The sequence below is a fragment of the Pecten maximus genome, chromosome 12 (assembly GCF_902652985.1).
Source record: "Pecten maximus chromosome 12, xPecMax1.1, whole genome shotgun sequence".
NCBI classification, from domain to species: domain Eukaryota; kingdom Metazoa; phylum Mollusca; class Bivalvia; order Pectinida; family Pectinidae; genus Pecten; species Pecten maximus.
In genome coordinates, this window is record NC_047026.1 from 41,064,714 (window position 1) to 41,082,992 (window position 18,279).

The following is an 18,279-nucleotide window of genomic DNA, read 5'->3' on the forward strand; positions in this document are numbered from 1 at the left end:
AATGACTTATGTTCACTTGGTTTTGGCGATGTATGGTATGCACAGAACGTACCAAATAAAAACATATCTTTGTTATTGTATAAACAACGTTTACAAGATATTTTTATCCAAGAAATGAGAGCTAGTTTAGAAAGCTCTTCTAAGTGCATCATATATAAACACATCGTTGATACGTTTATCATACAGGACTATCTCAGTAAACCATTAACTTTCAAAATAAAACGAATTATATCCAAATACAGATTAAATGCTCATTCGTTGAATATTGAAACTGGTAGATACAGTGGTATCCCTAGACCCCAAAGGCTTTGTACTTTGTGTGATAATCATGAAGTTGAGGATGAAGTCCATTTTATTTTGTTATGTCCAAAGTATTTGGATTTAAGGGTGAAGTATTTAAAACCATATTTTTATCGCCGTCCATCTGTTTTCAAAATGACTGAATTGTTCTGTAGTACCAATGTAAAAACTTTAAGAAATTTTGGAAAATATTTAATTCAGGCAACGGCCAAAAGGAAGTCACTGTTACTTAGTTAATAAGTATTTATATATTTGATTAATAGTTAATTAATTAGTAATTGCACAACAGTATTTTCTTTATCAGAACCTTCTAGAGAAAATATGTCTAGGAATATAATTTCAAGTATGTGATTGTCTTTTTATGTCTTAAAAATTCGTGTAGTTTAAAATTGCAATTGTAATATTGTAATTGTATGATATACACTTTTTTGTGATGGCAAAAAATATTAACACATGCTTTAATGATATGTATAATACTTTGTGTTACATTGGCTGTGTTCTCCGCCGTCTTGCACAAATGTAAAATGTTGTCATATGTATGTATATTGTGATCCTATATGCTATTTGCATACGGAATAAAAATAATTGTAATATCGGGGGTCTGTGGCTATGTGTCTCGTGTCGTGTAGTTATATCGGGGGTCTGCGGCTATGTGTCTCGTGTCGTGTTGTTATATCGGGGGGTCTGTTGCCAAGTGTCTCGTGACGTGTTGTTATATCGGGGGTCTGTTGCCAAGTGTCTCGTGACGTGTTGTTATATCGGGGGTCTGTTGCCAAGTGTCTCGTGACGTGTTGTTATATCGGGGGTCTGTTGCCAAGTGTCTCGTGTCGTGTTGTTATATCGGGGGTCTGTTGCCAAGTGTCTCGTGTCGTGTTGTTATATCGGGGGTCTGTTGCCAAGTGTCTCGTGACGTGTTGTTATATCGGGGGTCTGTTGCCAAGTGTCGCGTAACGTGTTGTTATATCAGGGGTCTGTGGCCAAGTGGCTGTGTTGTGTTATATCGGGGTCTGTGGCCAAGTGGCTGTGTTGTGTTATATCGGGGTCTGTGGCCATGTGTCTCGTGTCGTGTTGTTATATCGGGGGTCTGTTGTCATGTGTCTCGTGTCGTGTTGTTATATAAGGGGTCTGTGGCCATGTGTCTCGTGTCGTGTTGTTATATAAGGGGTCTGTGGCCAAGTGTCTCGTGTCGTGATGTTATATCGGGGGTCTGTGGCCAAGTGTCTCGTGTCGTGTTGTTATATAAGGGGTCTGTGGCCATGTGTCTCGTGTCGTGATGTTTTTTCGTGGTCTGTTTTTAAATACCTTCCCTTTTCCCCCAACGGAACCGCAAGACATACCAATGAGTATGGAACACTTATGTTCCACAGTGAAAAGGAAAACAATATTTCATGAAGAGATGATTCATTAACATAAATGATTGAACGCGGGCTAGCAGCCTCTGTGTTCATCTCACATTATTTTAAAATGAATAACAGTTTCAGCATTGACAACATATTGTGGTCAGCTATTCAATAATGAAACAACTTAATAGCTTGAAAACACAATATTCCACCCATCAAGACGACATCGCTTCTTATATATTTCATGATAATGTCCCCTGGTCTGTTTATATTGTCCAGTTGGGAAAAGTTTGCTTTTACTCTAATATCATTTATTATTTCAATTTTTTTTTATTAAAATGGGTTTGATAACAGTTTATTTTTGACTCACAGATAGGGTCTTAGTAGTGTTCTGAATAACATTTTGAACACAGATTCATTCAGATACACGAAAGGTCTCCTTAATTATTACTCCTACTATACTGCTTTATTGACAGTCATAACGTTAACTCTACGTGAGTTTTGTGGTTTACATCCGCATCTATGTGACATCAATCCCTGCCCTGCAGGTAGGGCGTAAGAATTGTACCTGCTGCCCCCATTGCATGATCGTAAGAGGCGACTAAATTTGGGATCTTATCTTTTCTCTTCTTTCTTAACAACTTTCTTCTTCCTAACGTCTCCCTTGACAATGCCTCACTTTTGGCCTTTAGTTGAGCGTTCGCCCCTGTGAGGAAGGCTTTGGGTTCTGTCCCCTGGCCGAGACATACCAGAGTCTTTAAAATGGTAGTTGCTGCTCCTGCTTAGCGCTCAGCATATTTGGAGTGGGACGACTGGTTCGCCCGTTGTCAGTATAATGTGACCGGGTGGGGTGTGCTGCTGGGTGTCTTCGGCAGTATGCTTCAGTGAGGTAGCACTATAAATCGGCAAAAGTTCCGGCCTATCACAAAGAGACTTAACACGAACATACCGCAGCCTCCCAAAACACACATACGCACTCACCACACGCATGCATGTCGCACGCACGGGAGGCCGTCCTAAATGACCTTAGCTGTTAATAGGACGTTAAACAAAATAAATCAAACCAAACCAAGACATCAATCCCTTTCCTTTGCCACGTGATCCCGTTGAATTCTATACAGTAATCCAGTTTTTGCGCCGTTTGACGCTTAAGAACTTAACATTGATTTATTGATGTATTTAAGATGTTGCGTTTCATTTAAGAGGGAGTTCTATGACCGCGAAATCTTCGATCAAAACAAGGTCGTTGTCACTTTCAATCGAATATTAGAAGTGAAGTTGTCTAATCCCTCCATTTGTTACTGTTAGATATGAAATATTTGGCCCGTTACCTTAACTCTGGTGAGATCTGGTGAAGATCATTGTTACTATTAGACATGAAATACTTGGCCCGTTACCTTAACTCTGGTGAGGTCTGGTGAAGATCATTGTCACCATATAAAATGAAACTCAGTGCAATTTTCGTCACAAACCAAGATCTTTTTTCCGCAAATAAAAATCACCTGTGATAATTGACTGTATCCTTTATTGACGGATCCACATTATAGTAAATAGTACCAGCTTCAGTAAATAATTAGTGTTTTGATGTTCGGGCTTTATGTACAGCTTCCCTGTGTGGCTTTTTTGAGTTCTCGTTAATCCCTCAATTCATAAGAGAAGCTTGGAGTTTTACGAGTATATTCCATGATGACAATGATATCTGTGATGTAATCCCCGTTAATCCCAGGTTATAGCTCGTCAGAATAACTTCAAATGCAATCTACTTTCGAATTAGTCTACTTTACTGCCCATCGGAAGGCCTCTTATCTCACTCGATACGTATATTTCCGCGATCCTTGACTGTTCTTCCCGTTTATTTCTTTCTTTGTTTTGATTCCGTCTGTCCTTTCTGTTTGGTTGTCTGTCCTTTCTGTTTGGTTTGGTCAATGTTTTTGGAATATATTTTCATCTTCATCTTTCTTATCCTTCAGTGTTTGTTTAATTTTGTCCCTTGATTTCGAACATCAGTATATTTGGTTCTCTTCTTGTCTGTCCTCCATTACTGTTAGAACATTTTCGGTGTATGAAGCCGTTTACTTGTTCGATTTAGGTTTATCTGGGATTTCTCGGATAATGAGGTTACTTCTGTTTGAGCTTTTTATTCTCTAACAATGTCCATGACCTATTTTCCTCCATATTTTAACCTTGCTTCATAATTCTGTATAGCCTTGGCGCAACTTTGGTCTACCTGGAGTTCGGTTAGGATGTTTCTCTGTACAATTTTTTGACAGAGTGCTCAAATCCACGCTGTTTACATTATCATCCTTGCCGGGTATTGGGCACAGAAGTGATCTTGGCATGTATCACATTCCATGTCTTGGTCATTCCTATATTGGAAAAGTTTTTTGTAGCTTGCATGTCCAACCAACTTGCTCCAATTGGGTTGTGATGACTTCGTCCTTAATTTCTTTCCGATCGTTTGGCCCTAAGTTTGACCTTGACCTAGTCATCATACCTGTTGTTAAGGGAATTATGTTGTCGACTATAAAGCATGGCCTTCATCAACCTGCTTCTCTCGAAATGCTTTGTTGTATCTTTTTGACAATGTCTGTTACGGAAGTCGTGATATTGGAATATTGTGTCGTCTTTATGAACTCGTCTAATTTGTACAACCCGCTACATATCATTTGCGACCATGGCAACCAAATGATATGCTTTTGAAAATAACACCATTGTGCTGGCTATCCCTCAAAACCCTTATACCAGTATACCAATTTCAGCTTAATCCGACAATATCTCAATTTTGGCTGATCAGAATCCTGCATTATATTTCTATAGCAACGGATCTGGAATCTCATGATTAACTCTAATGTACAATATAATTAACAATTACCACAAGGACTGCTTCCCCTTAGAGACATCAAGGGCCGTAACTCCAGTAAAATTGCGTAAACTTAATGGCATTCAGGGAAACACAAGGGTATGTGATGAATAGCAAGTGTGCAAAGTTTTGTTGGAATCGAATGAATTATCATGGGCGGAGTACAGGTAGGTGGTTCAAAATTGTAACTATGTGTACATAGACAAGACAGACGGATTACCTTCCCATTGTTTCCTGAAAACAACGCCTACCTATTGTTAAAAAAACAAGAGATCCCAGAGGGATCTTGGCGCCCACCATTGAATGATCTTTATAGGTTCTATGTCAGATTGATCTTCTCTCTACTTTTCCCTTCATTTTACTAATCTGTGCAAATTGAGGCATCCCTCCAGTACTTTTCAAACAAGGGAATCCTAGCTATATAAGAAATTTGAGATTTAACGATAATGGCTGTTTGTTTGCCAGGTTGTTTTCAGGACAGACTGGTCCAAAAATGCAATACAAGGGACCAAGGGGAACCTACTTATGAAATTTGAGAAAGATCCCTTCAGTACTTTGAGAAATAGAGATAACAAACTTCAATTGTCAAAATCCAAGATGGCTGCCTGTCGGCCATGTTGTTTTCCGATTGGTCTCAAAATGCAATATGCATAACTAGGCACCAAGGGGAACCTACATGTGAAATTTGAGAAAGATCCCTTCAGTACTTTTTCAGAAATAGCGATAACAAACTTCAATTGACAAAATCCAAGATGGCTGTCTGTCGGCCATGTTGTTTTCCGATTGGTATCAAAACGCAATATGCATAACTAGGCACCAAGGGAAACCTACATATGAAATTTCAGAAAGATCCATTCAGTACTTTCTCAGAAATAGTGATAACAAACTTCAATTGTCAAAATCCAAGATGGCTGCCTGTCGGCCATGTTGTTTTCCGATTGGTATCAAAACGCAATATGCATAACTAGGCACCAAGGGAAACCTACATATGAAATTTCAGAAAGATCCCTTCAGTATCTTCTGAGATATAGCGATAACAATCTTCAATTGTCAAAATCCAAGATGGCTGCCTGTCGGCCATGTTGTTTTCCGATTGGTATCAAAACGCAATATGCATAACAAGGCACCAAGGGGAACCTTAATATGAAATTTGAGAAAGATCCCTTCAGTACTTTCTGAGAAATAGAGAAAACAAACTTCAATTGTCAAAATCCAAGATGGCTGCCTGTCGGCCATGTTGTTATCCGATTGGTCTCAAAACGCAATATGCATAACTAGGCACTAAGGGGAACCTACATATGAAATTTGACAAAGATCCCTTAAGTACTTTCTCAGAAATAGCGATAACAAACTTCAATTGTCAAAATCCAAGATGGCTGCCTGTCGGCCATGTTGTTTTTCCGATTGGTCTCAAAACGCAATATGCATAACTAGGCACTAAGGGGAACCTACATATGAAATTTGACAAAGATCCCTTCAGTACTTTCTGAGAAATAGTGATAACAAGAATTGTTTACGGACGGAGGGACGGACGGAGGGACGGACGGAGGGACGGACGGAGGGATGGAGGGACGGACGGACGACGGACCACGGACGCAGGGCGATTTGAATAGCCCAATATCTGATGATGGTGAGCTAAAAAGTTGGCGTTCGAGAACATCCCGGACAAACAGACAGACACACAGGCTGATCCCAGGGAATGGTAAAACAGAACATTATCTTATTGTTACTCAATTTCGTTTACAACAAACAAACAATTAAAAATTAAAAACTATGATTTAGATTATCATGGCGTTTTATTTATAAAAGCAATAAAAAAACGTATACAGGTACAGGTGAGTGTCAACACATATACAGGTGAATGTCAACACAAACACAAGTACAGGTGAATGTCAACACATACACAGGTACAGGTGAGTGTCAACACATACACAGGTATAGGTGAGTGTCATCACATACACATATACAGGTGAGTGTCATCACATACACAGGTACAGGTGTGGGTCAACACACACACACACACACAGGTACAGGTGAGTGTCATCACATACACAGGTACAGGTGAGTGTCAACACATACACAGGTACAGGTGAGTGTCAACACATACACAGGTACAGGTGAGTGTCAACACATACACAGGTACAGGTGAGTGTCAACAAACACACAGGTACAGGTGTGTGTCATCACATACACAGGTACAGGTGAGTGTCATCACATACACAGGTACAGGTGTGTGTCATCACATACATAGCATGGACACACTGAAAGGCACAACAATGATCTGTTACGAATGCTAAAGGTAAAACCATAGATTTTAGAAGCGTCTGCCCTTTACTGAACCAGAAAATTTTACTTTCATTATTTGAAGTACAATAAAGAGTCTATTGAGGATGTTACATGTTATTTGTACACATACAATGTAATACTGTACCATTTTAGAGTGCAAATACTGGTTTTCTTCCAGTAAGATATTCAAACACCAATTTTACCATCGGATAATCACAGTTGATTTCACTATCATTGAACAATTATATTACAAAATAAAGATAAAATGACCTGTCATGGACTACTATATCTCCATTGGTGGAAGGCCAAAAAACAACACTTTGCCTGAATTCTTTCCTTAACATTCCCATCAATTTTCTGCTCAAATGTCACCAGAAGTTGACAAGTTTTAAAAGGTGTTTTTCAAAATGGTAGGAATGGTTGCCTTCTTGGATTTCAATCCATATTAATTTACCTTATTCTTGAAAATAGGAAAATAAAGGCTTGATTACAACCAAGAGTCACAAACTGTCCTGCTGAATCACAGGGACTTGACACAAATGATCATTATAGTGTATTTGTTTAGAAACATGTGGGCCCCTGTGCTCTGAAGCAGTCGTTATAATGAAAATAGTAAATAAATAAAAAAAACGAGATCCCAGAGGAATCCTGGTGCCCACTATTAAATAATCTTGATCAGTCCTAGGTAACACTGATCTTTTCTCTACTTTTCCCTTCCTTCCCCTCTAACTCATTTGATAGCAGGATATGGGGAATCTAAATATGAAGTCTAAGAAAACTGTCAAAATCTTAAGATTTTTGAAGCCTGCAGCTGGTGGCCATTTTGTTTTCCAATTCAGATTCAAAATTAAATGGGCACAACTAGGGACCAAGGGAAACATACATGTTAGAGTTGAGAAATATCCCTCGAGTACTTTAACAGAAATACCGACATTAAAAATTATCAACTGATAAATGGACGATGAATGGCCAAAGTACCTTGGACCACAGACGTAGGTTGATTTGAATAGCCCACCATCTCATAATGGTGATTAAAAAGGAAAATAGGTGGAAAATCTAAACAACATTGTACATGTATACACAAAATCCCAATCTTTTGTCCACATACATTTGTGTCAAGTCCCTATAAGTTCAAACATCATCAAACATATATTCTTAAGTAGGTTATTTTGCAATAAATATTATAGACTGTCACATAACATACACTTAAACTACTAAACATAAACATCTTGGTGACAATATGACAACATTTCAAGGACAATGTCATGTTATAATAGTTGCAATTATTATTTGAACACAAATTTAATTGTAATAACAATGAAAAAATATTATCAGTTTACAATATGCTTACATGAAGATTTCAAATCATTACTTTAAATTTTGCTCTGGCAGCCTAAAAACTGTTGTATTTTCTTTACCAGCTGACAGGAAAATTTTCTGAAATTTAAGGTTTTTTTGGGGAATTTTTTTTTATTCTGTTAAACGAAAATTTTTCTGAAATCCAGACATGTAAGAAAAAGTAAGTATTTTTTGTCCCATGTACATGTAATAAATTCGAGGCTATAAAAAAGATCATGCACAATAGACCAAGAAAACAATTGATTGACATTATTTTTCATTTTCAAACTCAAAAGTATGTGAATTCTGATTAAAAAAAAAACTCAAAAAAATCTCAAAAAAAAACAACATCACAAAACAGGAAGCTTTGATGATTGCACATACAATATATAAAGACACATGTTGAACTTCAATGTAAAGAGTAAATTACAGAAAAAGACTATTTCTATAGAAATCAGAACATAACATGATTATATTGATTCTCTCAAGATCACATATTGCTGTTTTATATAACAAACTACATCTAATGAAATATAAACACAGGTCACATACCAGTCATTCCTGATGCTGAAATTTAACTTTGAACAATATTGATCTATCTAATGAGTTACTGTCTAATTGGTTTTGACAATAAGTTTAATTTGAAAATCTTAATAGAAATTCAATATATTTTTTTTTCATATATAAAAGTACATATTGATTAACTGCATACAAAACCATTAAGAAATAGAACATAATACATTGAACATTTCACTACGGCATAAATAAATGTGGCATATTACAGCAAATATAGATCAAATAGCGACAACTAAAAGCTCCGATATAATTTGTCCTAATTTACTCTTGACAAAAAAAAATCATCAAAAAATCAAAAAATACCAAACCCCTAAAAATTCTTTATAAAATTATCTCTACAATAAAACCTTGATATGATGCCTTATGTTTACTTCCTCTTATTTACCAACAAGGTACATATTCCCTAGAACCTTTTATCTAAACTTCAGGGCTTTGACAAAACTCAGTCAGCATCAGACTGTTGGAGCATCAAGTGAAGAGCTGAGGTGGCCATTTGTTTCCTACACAAGGAAGGGCAGTTTGTGTTTCCACAGGAAGTGGAGATCATGGACAAACTTGACCATATTTGTGTGCTGCTGTGGTTGTGCTCTGGGCCAGACACTTTACCCTATCCCATCAGATTTTGTTCAGCAAGGTAGACACAAGCTACTACAAGAGGAAGCTGCCTCATACTGACATTGGCTGTTCATGAGATGATACACCTTGCCAATTAACAAACAATCCTTTTCACAACTCTCTGTCAATTCAAACACAACACCGTGTATCAAACACGGTCCGCCGGTATAATAACAAGATTTTCTCTATCTATATTTTGTACTATGGCTGATGAACTGATATCTAAGGTATATATAATAAAGAGGTTTTCTCGATCTAGATCTTGTACGATGGCTGATGAACTGATACCTAAGGTATATATAATAAAGAGGTTTTCTCGATCTAGATCTTGTACGATGGCTGATGAACTGATACCTAAGGTATATATAATAAAGAGGTTTTCTCGATCTAGATCTTGTACGGTGGCTGATGAACTGATACCTAAAACCTAATAATAAACCAATGACTCCTTACTTCTTGATTAAAATATTTTGTACCGTTAAAAAAATAAATCAATAATAATAATAATGAAAAAAAAACAACCTTACTTTGTTGATTTTGTTGTCATTATTATTATAATAAGGAGTTAATGTAAACACATGTGATATCCAATGTTCATGTTGGCAACTCAAGTCATTTTATATTGTCCCTGACAGGGCAATATTGATTATTGGATACCCACAGTTGATTGCTACACTTATCACCGGGTAGTCAGTGTAGTGTATTGCGATCAACCGTGGGTATATATCTGGTGATGGGCAATAACTGCCGAAAATCCATACAATAATTTGATAAAAATAATCATTTTTTTAGGTTCCCACTGATTATTTGACACAGTTTTGCTGCAACAGGGGATTAATAGTTCAAGATGACATGAATATCAAAAAAGGTTCAAATTAATATATGTTTATACAAACTAACTAGTGAATGAAAGATACATCTAATATGACAATTATTTTAATACAACATGGAAGTTCAACCTAAAGAATATTTATAGGTGACATGTAAACAACCTTAGAAGTACTTCCACTAATACAATTATCACTGAGTATGCACAATGTCCTAAATGTTAAGAAAAGATGACGTCATTTTGATAGTTTTTACTAAAGGGAGTGAATCAGTTTATAATTGTTTATATAAATGTATATATACAAAATGGAAGTGATTGCTGTTTTATGGCACAGGTATATAAATGATGAAGAGATGAGTTTATAAGAACTAATTTTCCGAGTAAATAAGCATGCTGTGGACATTTTAAGGCATTTTATGCTCTATATTATTTTTAATGACTTAATTAGAAACATTATTACAATACATCTGGTAGCATGCTTTTGTACTATAAATAAATCCTTATAAACATGTCTTATCTACACATCTTTTAGACAGCTCAAATTGCATTTCTAAACTGCTGTTGTTAAAGTAATCTCATTTCTACATACATGTAGTAAGAAACATCTAGAGCATTGACAACAATTTAAGAAATACATTCTATCATATTATTACATAAGATCCTGTCTTTTAAAATACACAGTCTCAGATGTAGTACTTACAACACAGTATATGTACACGTGTTAGAATGGTGTAGACAGCTGTAGATTCTCTCAGAAGGCACTTAACATTTAACAGATGAATCTAGGATTACAGCATACCAGTTATTACAGATGTTTACATTATTAATTTTTTTCATTTGTGAAAACATCCTTCAAGTTTAATACAATATGTTCATGAAATTGTCTCGTGGAGAATTAAGTCTGAAATATTTCATCTAGAAAAGGTTTCCATGGCAACAACAAAAATTACCACTTAAAACTGTGAAAACCTTCTAAGTCTGAACATAGATTATTTTAACTATATATATCCTCTTGGTACAAAATATATTAATTTTATATTTGTATAAATTCAAAATTAACAATTCAACACCTAGCAAATACATGTCAATATCTGCTGTAGTTGAACATTCACCTAAATTTCAATTTCTGTAAAATTGCTTATCATAAGGTGGAGTATTTGTATATACAGATTAAGACTAGATCAGGTATCTTTCTTGGTCTTAAACAAATCCCATTGTTTTTTTTAACTCATCACATTTCTTTTCCACATACATGTATATAATGTGGGTAAGCAAATATGTGCGGTAACTTTGCAGGACATGTGTAGGCTTTAAAAAGCAAATTTTATTTCTGTCATTAATCTTTATCATAAATCAAGGTCACCATGAAATATGAAGAGAGTATTTCACAAATTATATACACTTTACACAACCTACCCTGATTTTTATATTTTTTTTTCAAAATGAGGCTGAAGAGAAACACCTTATATCACAGTTTCACCTAGCCCGTGAGAGGACCTGTACTTCTACATGTATACATTTGCATATGTTGTTACACAATTGAAAAAAAAAATCTCCAACAGAAATTGGTCTGATGTGTAGGATTTCCACAATAATAAAAATGCTTTAATCCTGGTATTAATTTATAGTTTCTCAGTGACAAACTGAATATCTGTTCACCAAATATGGTGAAAATCAATTGAAGTTGACTTTCTTATATGGCACAAATATATATTTATATACCCTACATTTTATCATCCTGACAACAGAATATTCAGTCAAACCAGTTACAAATGTTCTCTAATGTTCTCAATAACTCATGAGCAATTTGAATTACATTTTATGTGTAAAAATTACAGCATAATACAATGTATAATGTTAATATAGACTAGAAATAGTATACTCTAAGCTATAGGAGTCTTTTGTGAATTTGACAAATTATAATGTTATTCGGATTCTTTATTTTAATGTATGATTCTTGTTATAGAAAGGATGAATTTTAGTTTTGCCAGTTTGTCACAATTTTTCTTTTCATATAAAAATAAAAAATTAACTTTGTACGATGTAAAGAAATAAACCTTTAAAGGGCAATATGTTACTCAAGCTCATATTTGTTCATACATCGAGACCAATCTATACATACACCTGTCAACATCATGCACCCCTCTATAAAGGTCACATTTTCAGGTCCTACTGGAGAACATAATTAGCACAATTACATACATCAAATGAAAAAGAAAAATAACTAAAAAAAATATTAACACACCTTGGTCCCAATAGGTAACTTGTACTTCTAGTATCCAATAAGATATCCAACAGGAGGACTCAGGAAATGAAGTAATTCTATGCATGGTGGCTGCTGGAGAAAGTACAGCTCATAAAAGACATTATATAGTTCTGTTCAAATAACTTCCATGGGTGGTCCATGGTAGACACATTTAGAGTCCAGCTGTTGGGTAGATATCTTACAGACATATCCTTTATACTATACAGTACACTTCCTGTTAGAGTTTCTGTTTGGTTGAACATGGTTAAATGTAGAGCTGATCCGCTCCTCCGATTACATGTAGAGCTGGCTTCAATATCCAGTTTCCTAGAAAGTTCAGGGTAGGTCGAGCAACATCACTCATGGAAGCTCGTCTTGTCCTCAATTTGCCATTTGTTAAATTGTTCGCCAATGGGGCTGACAATGCTGGAATTAAAATACAAATGATTTTATTGATAGTAAAACAGATACAAATGGATGTCAATCGCTGCAAACATAATAGTAATACTATGTGTGGAGTATACAATGAAGTACTCATTAGTATCAAGTTTTCACCCCACATGATGAAATTGTTATTCATCAAGAAACAAGGAATGTTCTATTTATTACATTTGTATCTGTCGTTCCTGATGCCAGGGTAAATCTGCCGCTCTGTCTATTTGTTTGTCGTGTTAATTATCATTATTCCGTTAAATAATAAAGTTCCACATATGGGACACATGTTTCGAAGAAAAAATTAACATAAGTAAAAAAAGCATGCTGGGATATTGTGAATATTATAGGCCGACCAATTGAAGTCGATTGTGGGCAGACATGGAAGGTGAAAACCATAAACAAATCCCGACTACAAAGATGAATGTTTGTGTATTCTCCATCTTACAAATCTTATAAGTTATAACTGTATAGAGACAGGCCAATAAAAGTGATCACAAGTAATCACAGCAAGGTGTGAATTAAGGTACCATGTTTACCATGATTTAATGAGGTAAAATAAGCAAGAAGGTTTAATACACAATTCACATTACATGTGTTCACCAAAACATCAAATTTCACTTACCACCAAACTTCTCTTCCTGTTGTTGATTTGAACCTTCTTCTGGCTTGTTATCACCAGTTTCAATCAATGAGTCCTTAGAAGACTGCCCTTCATCACTCACATGACAAACTTCACTTTTGCCAGATTCTGAAAATTTCTGTGGAATGGGTTCTTTTTGGTCAGAAATCAACTGTTCTTCTTTTTCTTCGATAGGACTTGTAGAACTTGATAATGAAACAGTACCAGTGTTATGTCGAGAATCCATCACAAACGATTCCTCATTTGTTTTCTCTGATATTGTTTCTCCTGCTGATAGGACAGAGTTAGCTCCCCTAACAGACTCGGACTGATCCTTATTTAATGATTCAGTCTCGTCCTTTTCAGATTTTGAATCAGTGACAGTCTGCAGAGGACCATCCCCTGAGGGCAAACTTCCATGATCTAAATCCAAATCTGACTGGTTCTGCATACTTCCTATGGAATTCAGGGTATCGCCTGCTTCAGACATACCTGCACTTTGACTGTTATTAGACTTGGACGCTGTGTTACTAGATAGTTTGACTGTTGCTGGTATTTCTTGAGTGACAGTTTTACGGGAGATTTGTGTAACAGGTGGAGAGGTAAGCTGATTGATGAATGTTGTTTCAAGACAAGAGTTGGTCAGCGGTTCTTCTGAAATTTCTTCTTTAGGTGAAGATAAAGATTCTGGAAATTGGTATGACATCCCAGGATAAGGATCCAAGGATTGCATAGGTGTGCTGGCCGTGGATCCGATTCCAGAGTCTGAAGTTGGGGTCCCAGTACTTTTAGTGGGCATTGTAGTAACTTCAGTGGTGACCTGTTTCAAATATGTTTCCTCAGAAGAACCTGGAGAAGTCTGGCGGAGATTTCCAGAGATATCACCAGGGGGAATGACCTTTGAGCTGTTTGATTGTGGGTGACCCCTTGTGTCATGTCGCATGTCGTGTGAAAGATTCTGACTCTCTAAATGGGTAGCTACAAACACACATCACAAACATCACAGTAAGCATTTTTATGAAACATATTTGACACCAGGATATAATCGTTTATCCTGACAGCAATCCTGAAATCAAAGCTCTGGTACAATTAAAAAGGATTTTACTGATGCCTTTCAACACTTGCTTCAAAAACTTCACATTTCGTAACCAACGCCGATGCCAAAGTGACAACATAAGCTCCCCTACTCTTTCAGAGGCGAGCTAAAAATGAATACTTTTCAGTTGCATTTTAATCAAAAATACACTTTTTTTAGTAAATTTAACTCACAAATGCTTAACTTATTAGGATCAAATTTGCATGCATGAATTTGTGAAGAATTTACATACTTATTTAAGAAATAATTAACGATGATTCGTGTATTGTTGCAGGATATACAACGAGGACGAGGATATTTTGCAATTAAAGTAATAACGAAGGCCGCAGGCCTGAGTTATTAATTAAAATTGCAAAATATCAGGGTCCGAGTTGTATATCCTGCAACAATACACGAGTCAAAGTTGATTATTTCTATTCTACCATGTACTGTTTAGTTCTGAGATCGACCTCTTTCTAATAGAAAACAAGAGGCCCATGGGGCCTGTATCGCTCACCTGGTTGGATTAGACCAAATGTCAAAATATTGTTCATATTCAATTTGTTTTATTTGTAAATCTCAAACAATGCTATATATGGTTATAGTGTGGGAATCCGAACTGCTTTAAAGATTAATGAAGTCCAGACTCTCTAAGGTCTGAAAGACCTCAAGAATTGTTTTTAGAACATGCATTCATCACTTTATGACTAGTAGCGATTTAAAGGAATTACCTCTATTTCCCCTATTGGGCCCCGCCCCTTTGGCCCCTTTGGGGTCAGAGTCACCATTTATGTAAAATCTGCTCCCCTTCCCCCAAGGATGTTTCTGACCAAATTGGGTTCAAATCCATTCATAACTTAATAACAAGTAGCGATTTAAAGGAATTACCTCTATTTCCCCTATTGGGCCCCGCCCCTTTGGCCCCTCCGGGGTCAGAGCTACCATTTATGCAAAATCTGTTCCCCTTCCCCCAAGGATGTTTCTGACCAAATTGGGTTCAAATCCATTCATAACTTAATAACAAGTAGCGATTTAAAGGAATTACCTCTATTTCCCCTATTGGGCCCCGCCCCTTTGGCCCCTCCGGGGTCAGAGCTACCATTTATGCAAAATCTGTTCCCCTTCCCCCAAGGATGTTTCTGACCAAATTGGGTTCAAATCCATTCATAACTTTATGACTAGTAGCGATTTAAAGGAATTACCTCTATTTCCCCTATTGGGCCCCGCCCCTTCGGCCCCTCAGGGGTCAGAGTCACCATTTATGCAAAATCTGTTCCCCTTCCCCCAAGGATGTTTCTGACCAAATTGGGTTCAAATCCATTCATAACTTTATGACAAGTAGCGATTTAAAGGAATTACCTCTATTTCCCCTATTGGGCCCCGCCCCTTTGGCCCCTTGGGGGTCAGAGTCACCATTTATGCAAAATCTGTTCCCCTTCTGCCAAGGATGTTTCTGGCCAAATTTGGTCAAAATCCAATTAGAACTTTTTGACTAGTAGCAATTTGAAGCAAATGTTGACAGACGACGGACGGACGACGGACGACGGACGACGGACGGACGCTGCGCCATGACATAAGCTCACCGGACCTTCGGTCCAGGTGAGCTAAAAAGCAAAGAAACCCCGAGAAAACCTTGTAATTTATTTCTGGAGTATTGCATTATTTGTTGATGAAATATACAGGCAATACCGTACTACAATCAAGAGCATCTATCATATGACATTGATTTTGAAAAAAAAGGATAAAAAAAATTTTTTTTTAAATAAAAGGGGGGGGGGGGGGCCTCCGTAGGATTCGAACTCTCATCGTGATAAAAATTTATTGAAAGACTAACCCATTAGCCCACTCGGCTATAGTAACCTTTTATAAAATGTGTGAATATTAGATATATAAAATTGTAACAGCCGTGACTCACTACCGTGTATTATTGGCACGAGCGTGGGTTATTGGAAAATAATACATGGTTTTAAACCAATCAAAACTGGCGTTACATAGCAAACATGATAGAATGTGTAATATACTACATAAAGGCTGATAGATAATTAGTTGATCACTTATTTCTGCACAGGGTTTTTGTCAAATTGTCACAAAATTATTATGGTAATTTTTGTAAACAAGAGGCCCATGGGCCTTAACGGTCATCTGACAAACACTTACACTCACAGCAGGGACACACACCCCAATCCAGCATTATTACCATAAATTATTTATCGCAGCCAGTTATGTTTTAGATCAAATTTGGTTTTTATCCATTTAGCTTGTCCAGGAAGAGCAGCATCATAAAGCAAAATTTTAGCCAAGTTCCCATTTTTGGGGCATGCCCCTCTGTCCCAATGGGTCAGACAAGACTCATTTATATCAATTAGGATTGCCTTTCCCCAATGATGTTTCATACTAAATATGGTTGTAATCAATTCAGGCATTAAGGAGGAATTGCATTTTTAAGAAATGTTTAACCTAAGCGCTCCTTTTGCCCCATCTTTTTTTCCCCAGGGGTCAAACCTGTCTCATTAAAAAATATGATTGCCATCACCTTATGTTTCACATCAAATTTGGTTGTAATCCACCAAAAGGTTAGGGAGGATTAGGATTTAACAGCAAATATTCACCAAAGTTCCCCTTTTGGGGCCCTGCCCCTCAGGCCCCAGGGGTCACACTAGCCTCGTTTATATAAAATATGACCATCCTTCCCAAAGGATGTTTCACACCATATTTCGTATTAATCCACCTAACGGTTAGAGAGAAGTAGGATTTATAGCAAAAATTCACCAAAGTTCCCCTTTTGGGGCCCCGCCCCTCTGGCCCTAGGGGTCAAACCAGCCTCATTTATATAAAATATGATTGTCCTCCTCCAATGATGTTTCACACCAAATTTGGTAATAATTCACTATGGGTGTTAGGAGGAGTAGGATTTTACAGCAAAATTTCATCAAAGTTCCCCTTTTGGGGCCCCGCCCCTCTGGCCCCAGGGGCCACACCAGCCTCATTTATATAAAATATGACCACCCTCCACCAATGATGTTTCACACAATATCTGGTTGAAATCCACCAAAGGGTTAAGGACGAGTAGGATTTTATAGCAAAATTTCATCAAAGTTCCCTTTTTTGGGCCCGTCACTCTGGCCCCAGGGCTCACACCAGCCTCATTTATATAAAATATGACCACCCTCCCCCAATGATGTTTCACAACATATCTGGTTGAAATCTACTAAAGGGTTAAGGAGGAGTAGGATTTTATAGCAAAATTTCATCAAAGTTCCCCATTTGGGGCCCCACCCCTCAGGCCCCAGGGGTCACACTAGCCTCATTTATATAAAATATGACCGCCCTCCCCAAATGATGTTTCACAACATATCTGGTTGAAATCCACTAAAGGGTTAAGGAGGAGTAGGATTTTATAGCAAAATTTCATCAAAGTTCCCCATTTGGGGCCCCGCCCCTCAGGCCCTAGTGGTCACACCAGCCTCATTTATATAAAATATGACCGCCCTCCCCAAATGATGTTTCACAACATATCTGGTTGAAATCCACTAAAGGATTAAGGAGGAATAGGATTTTATAGCAAAATTTCGTCAAAGTTCCCCTTTTGGGGCCCCGCCCCTCAGGCCCCAGGGGTCACACCAACTTCATTTATATAAAATATGACCGCCCTCCCCCAATGATGTTTCACACCAAATTTAGTTGTACTCCACCTAAGGGTAAAGGAGGAGTAGGATTTTATAGCAAATCATGTCCGGGCCCCCCCTTCCCCGGTGCCACTC

General features: G+C 37.1%; 1 protein-coding gene across 1 annotated transcript; it reads right to left on the reverse strand.

Moving 5' to 3' along the window:
* Positions 1–6,277: 6,277 nt before the first annotated feature.
* LOC117339249 (cell wall protein RBR3-like) lies at positions 6,278–14,129 on the reverse strand (the record flags this gene model as incomplete). Its single annotated transcript, XM_033900728.1, is given in 2 exon segments — positions 6,278–12,815; positions 13,447–14,129. Coding segments are annotated over 2 exon segments (844 nt in total), but the record flags the coding sequence as incomplete, so codon positions are not given.
* Positions 14,130–18,279: the final 4,150 nt, after the last annotated feature.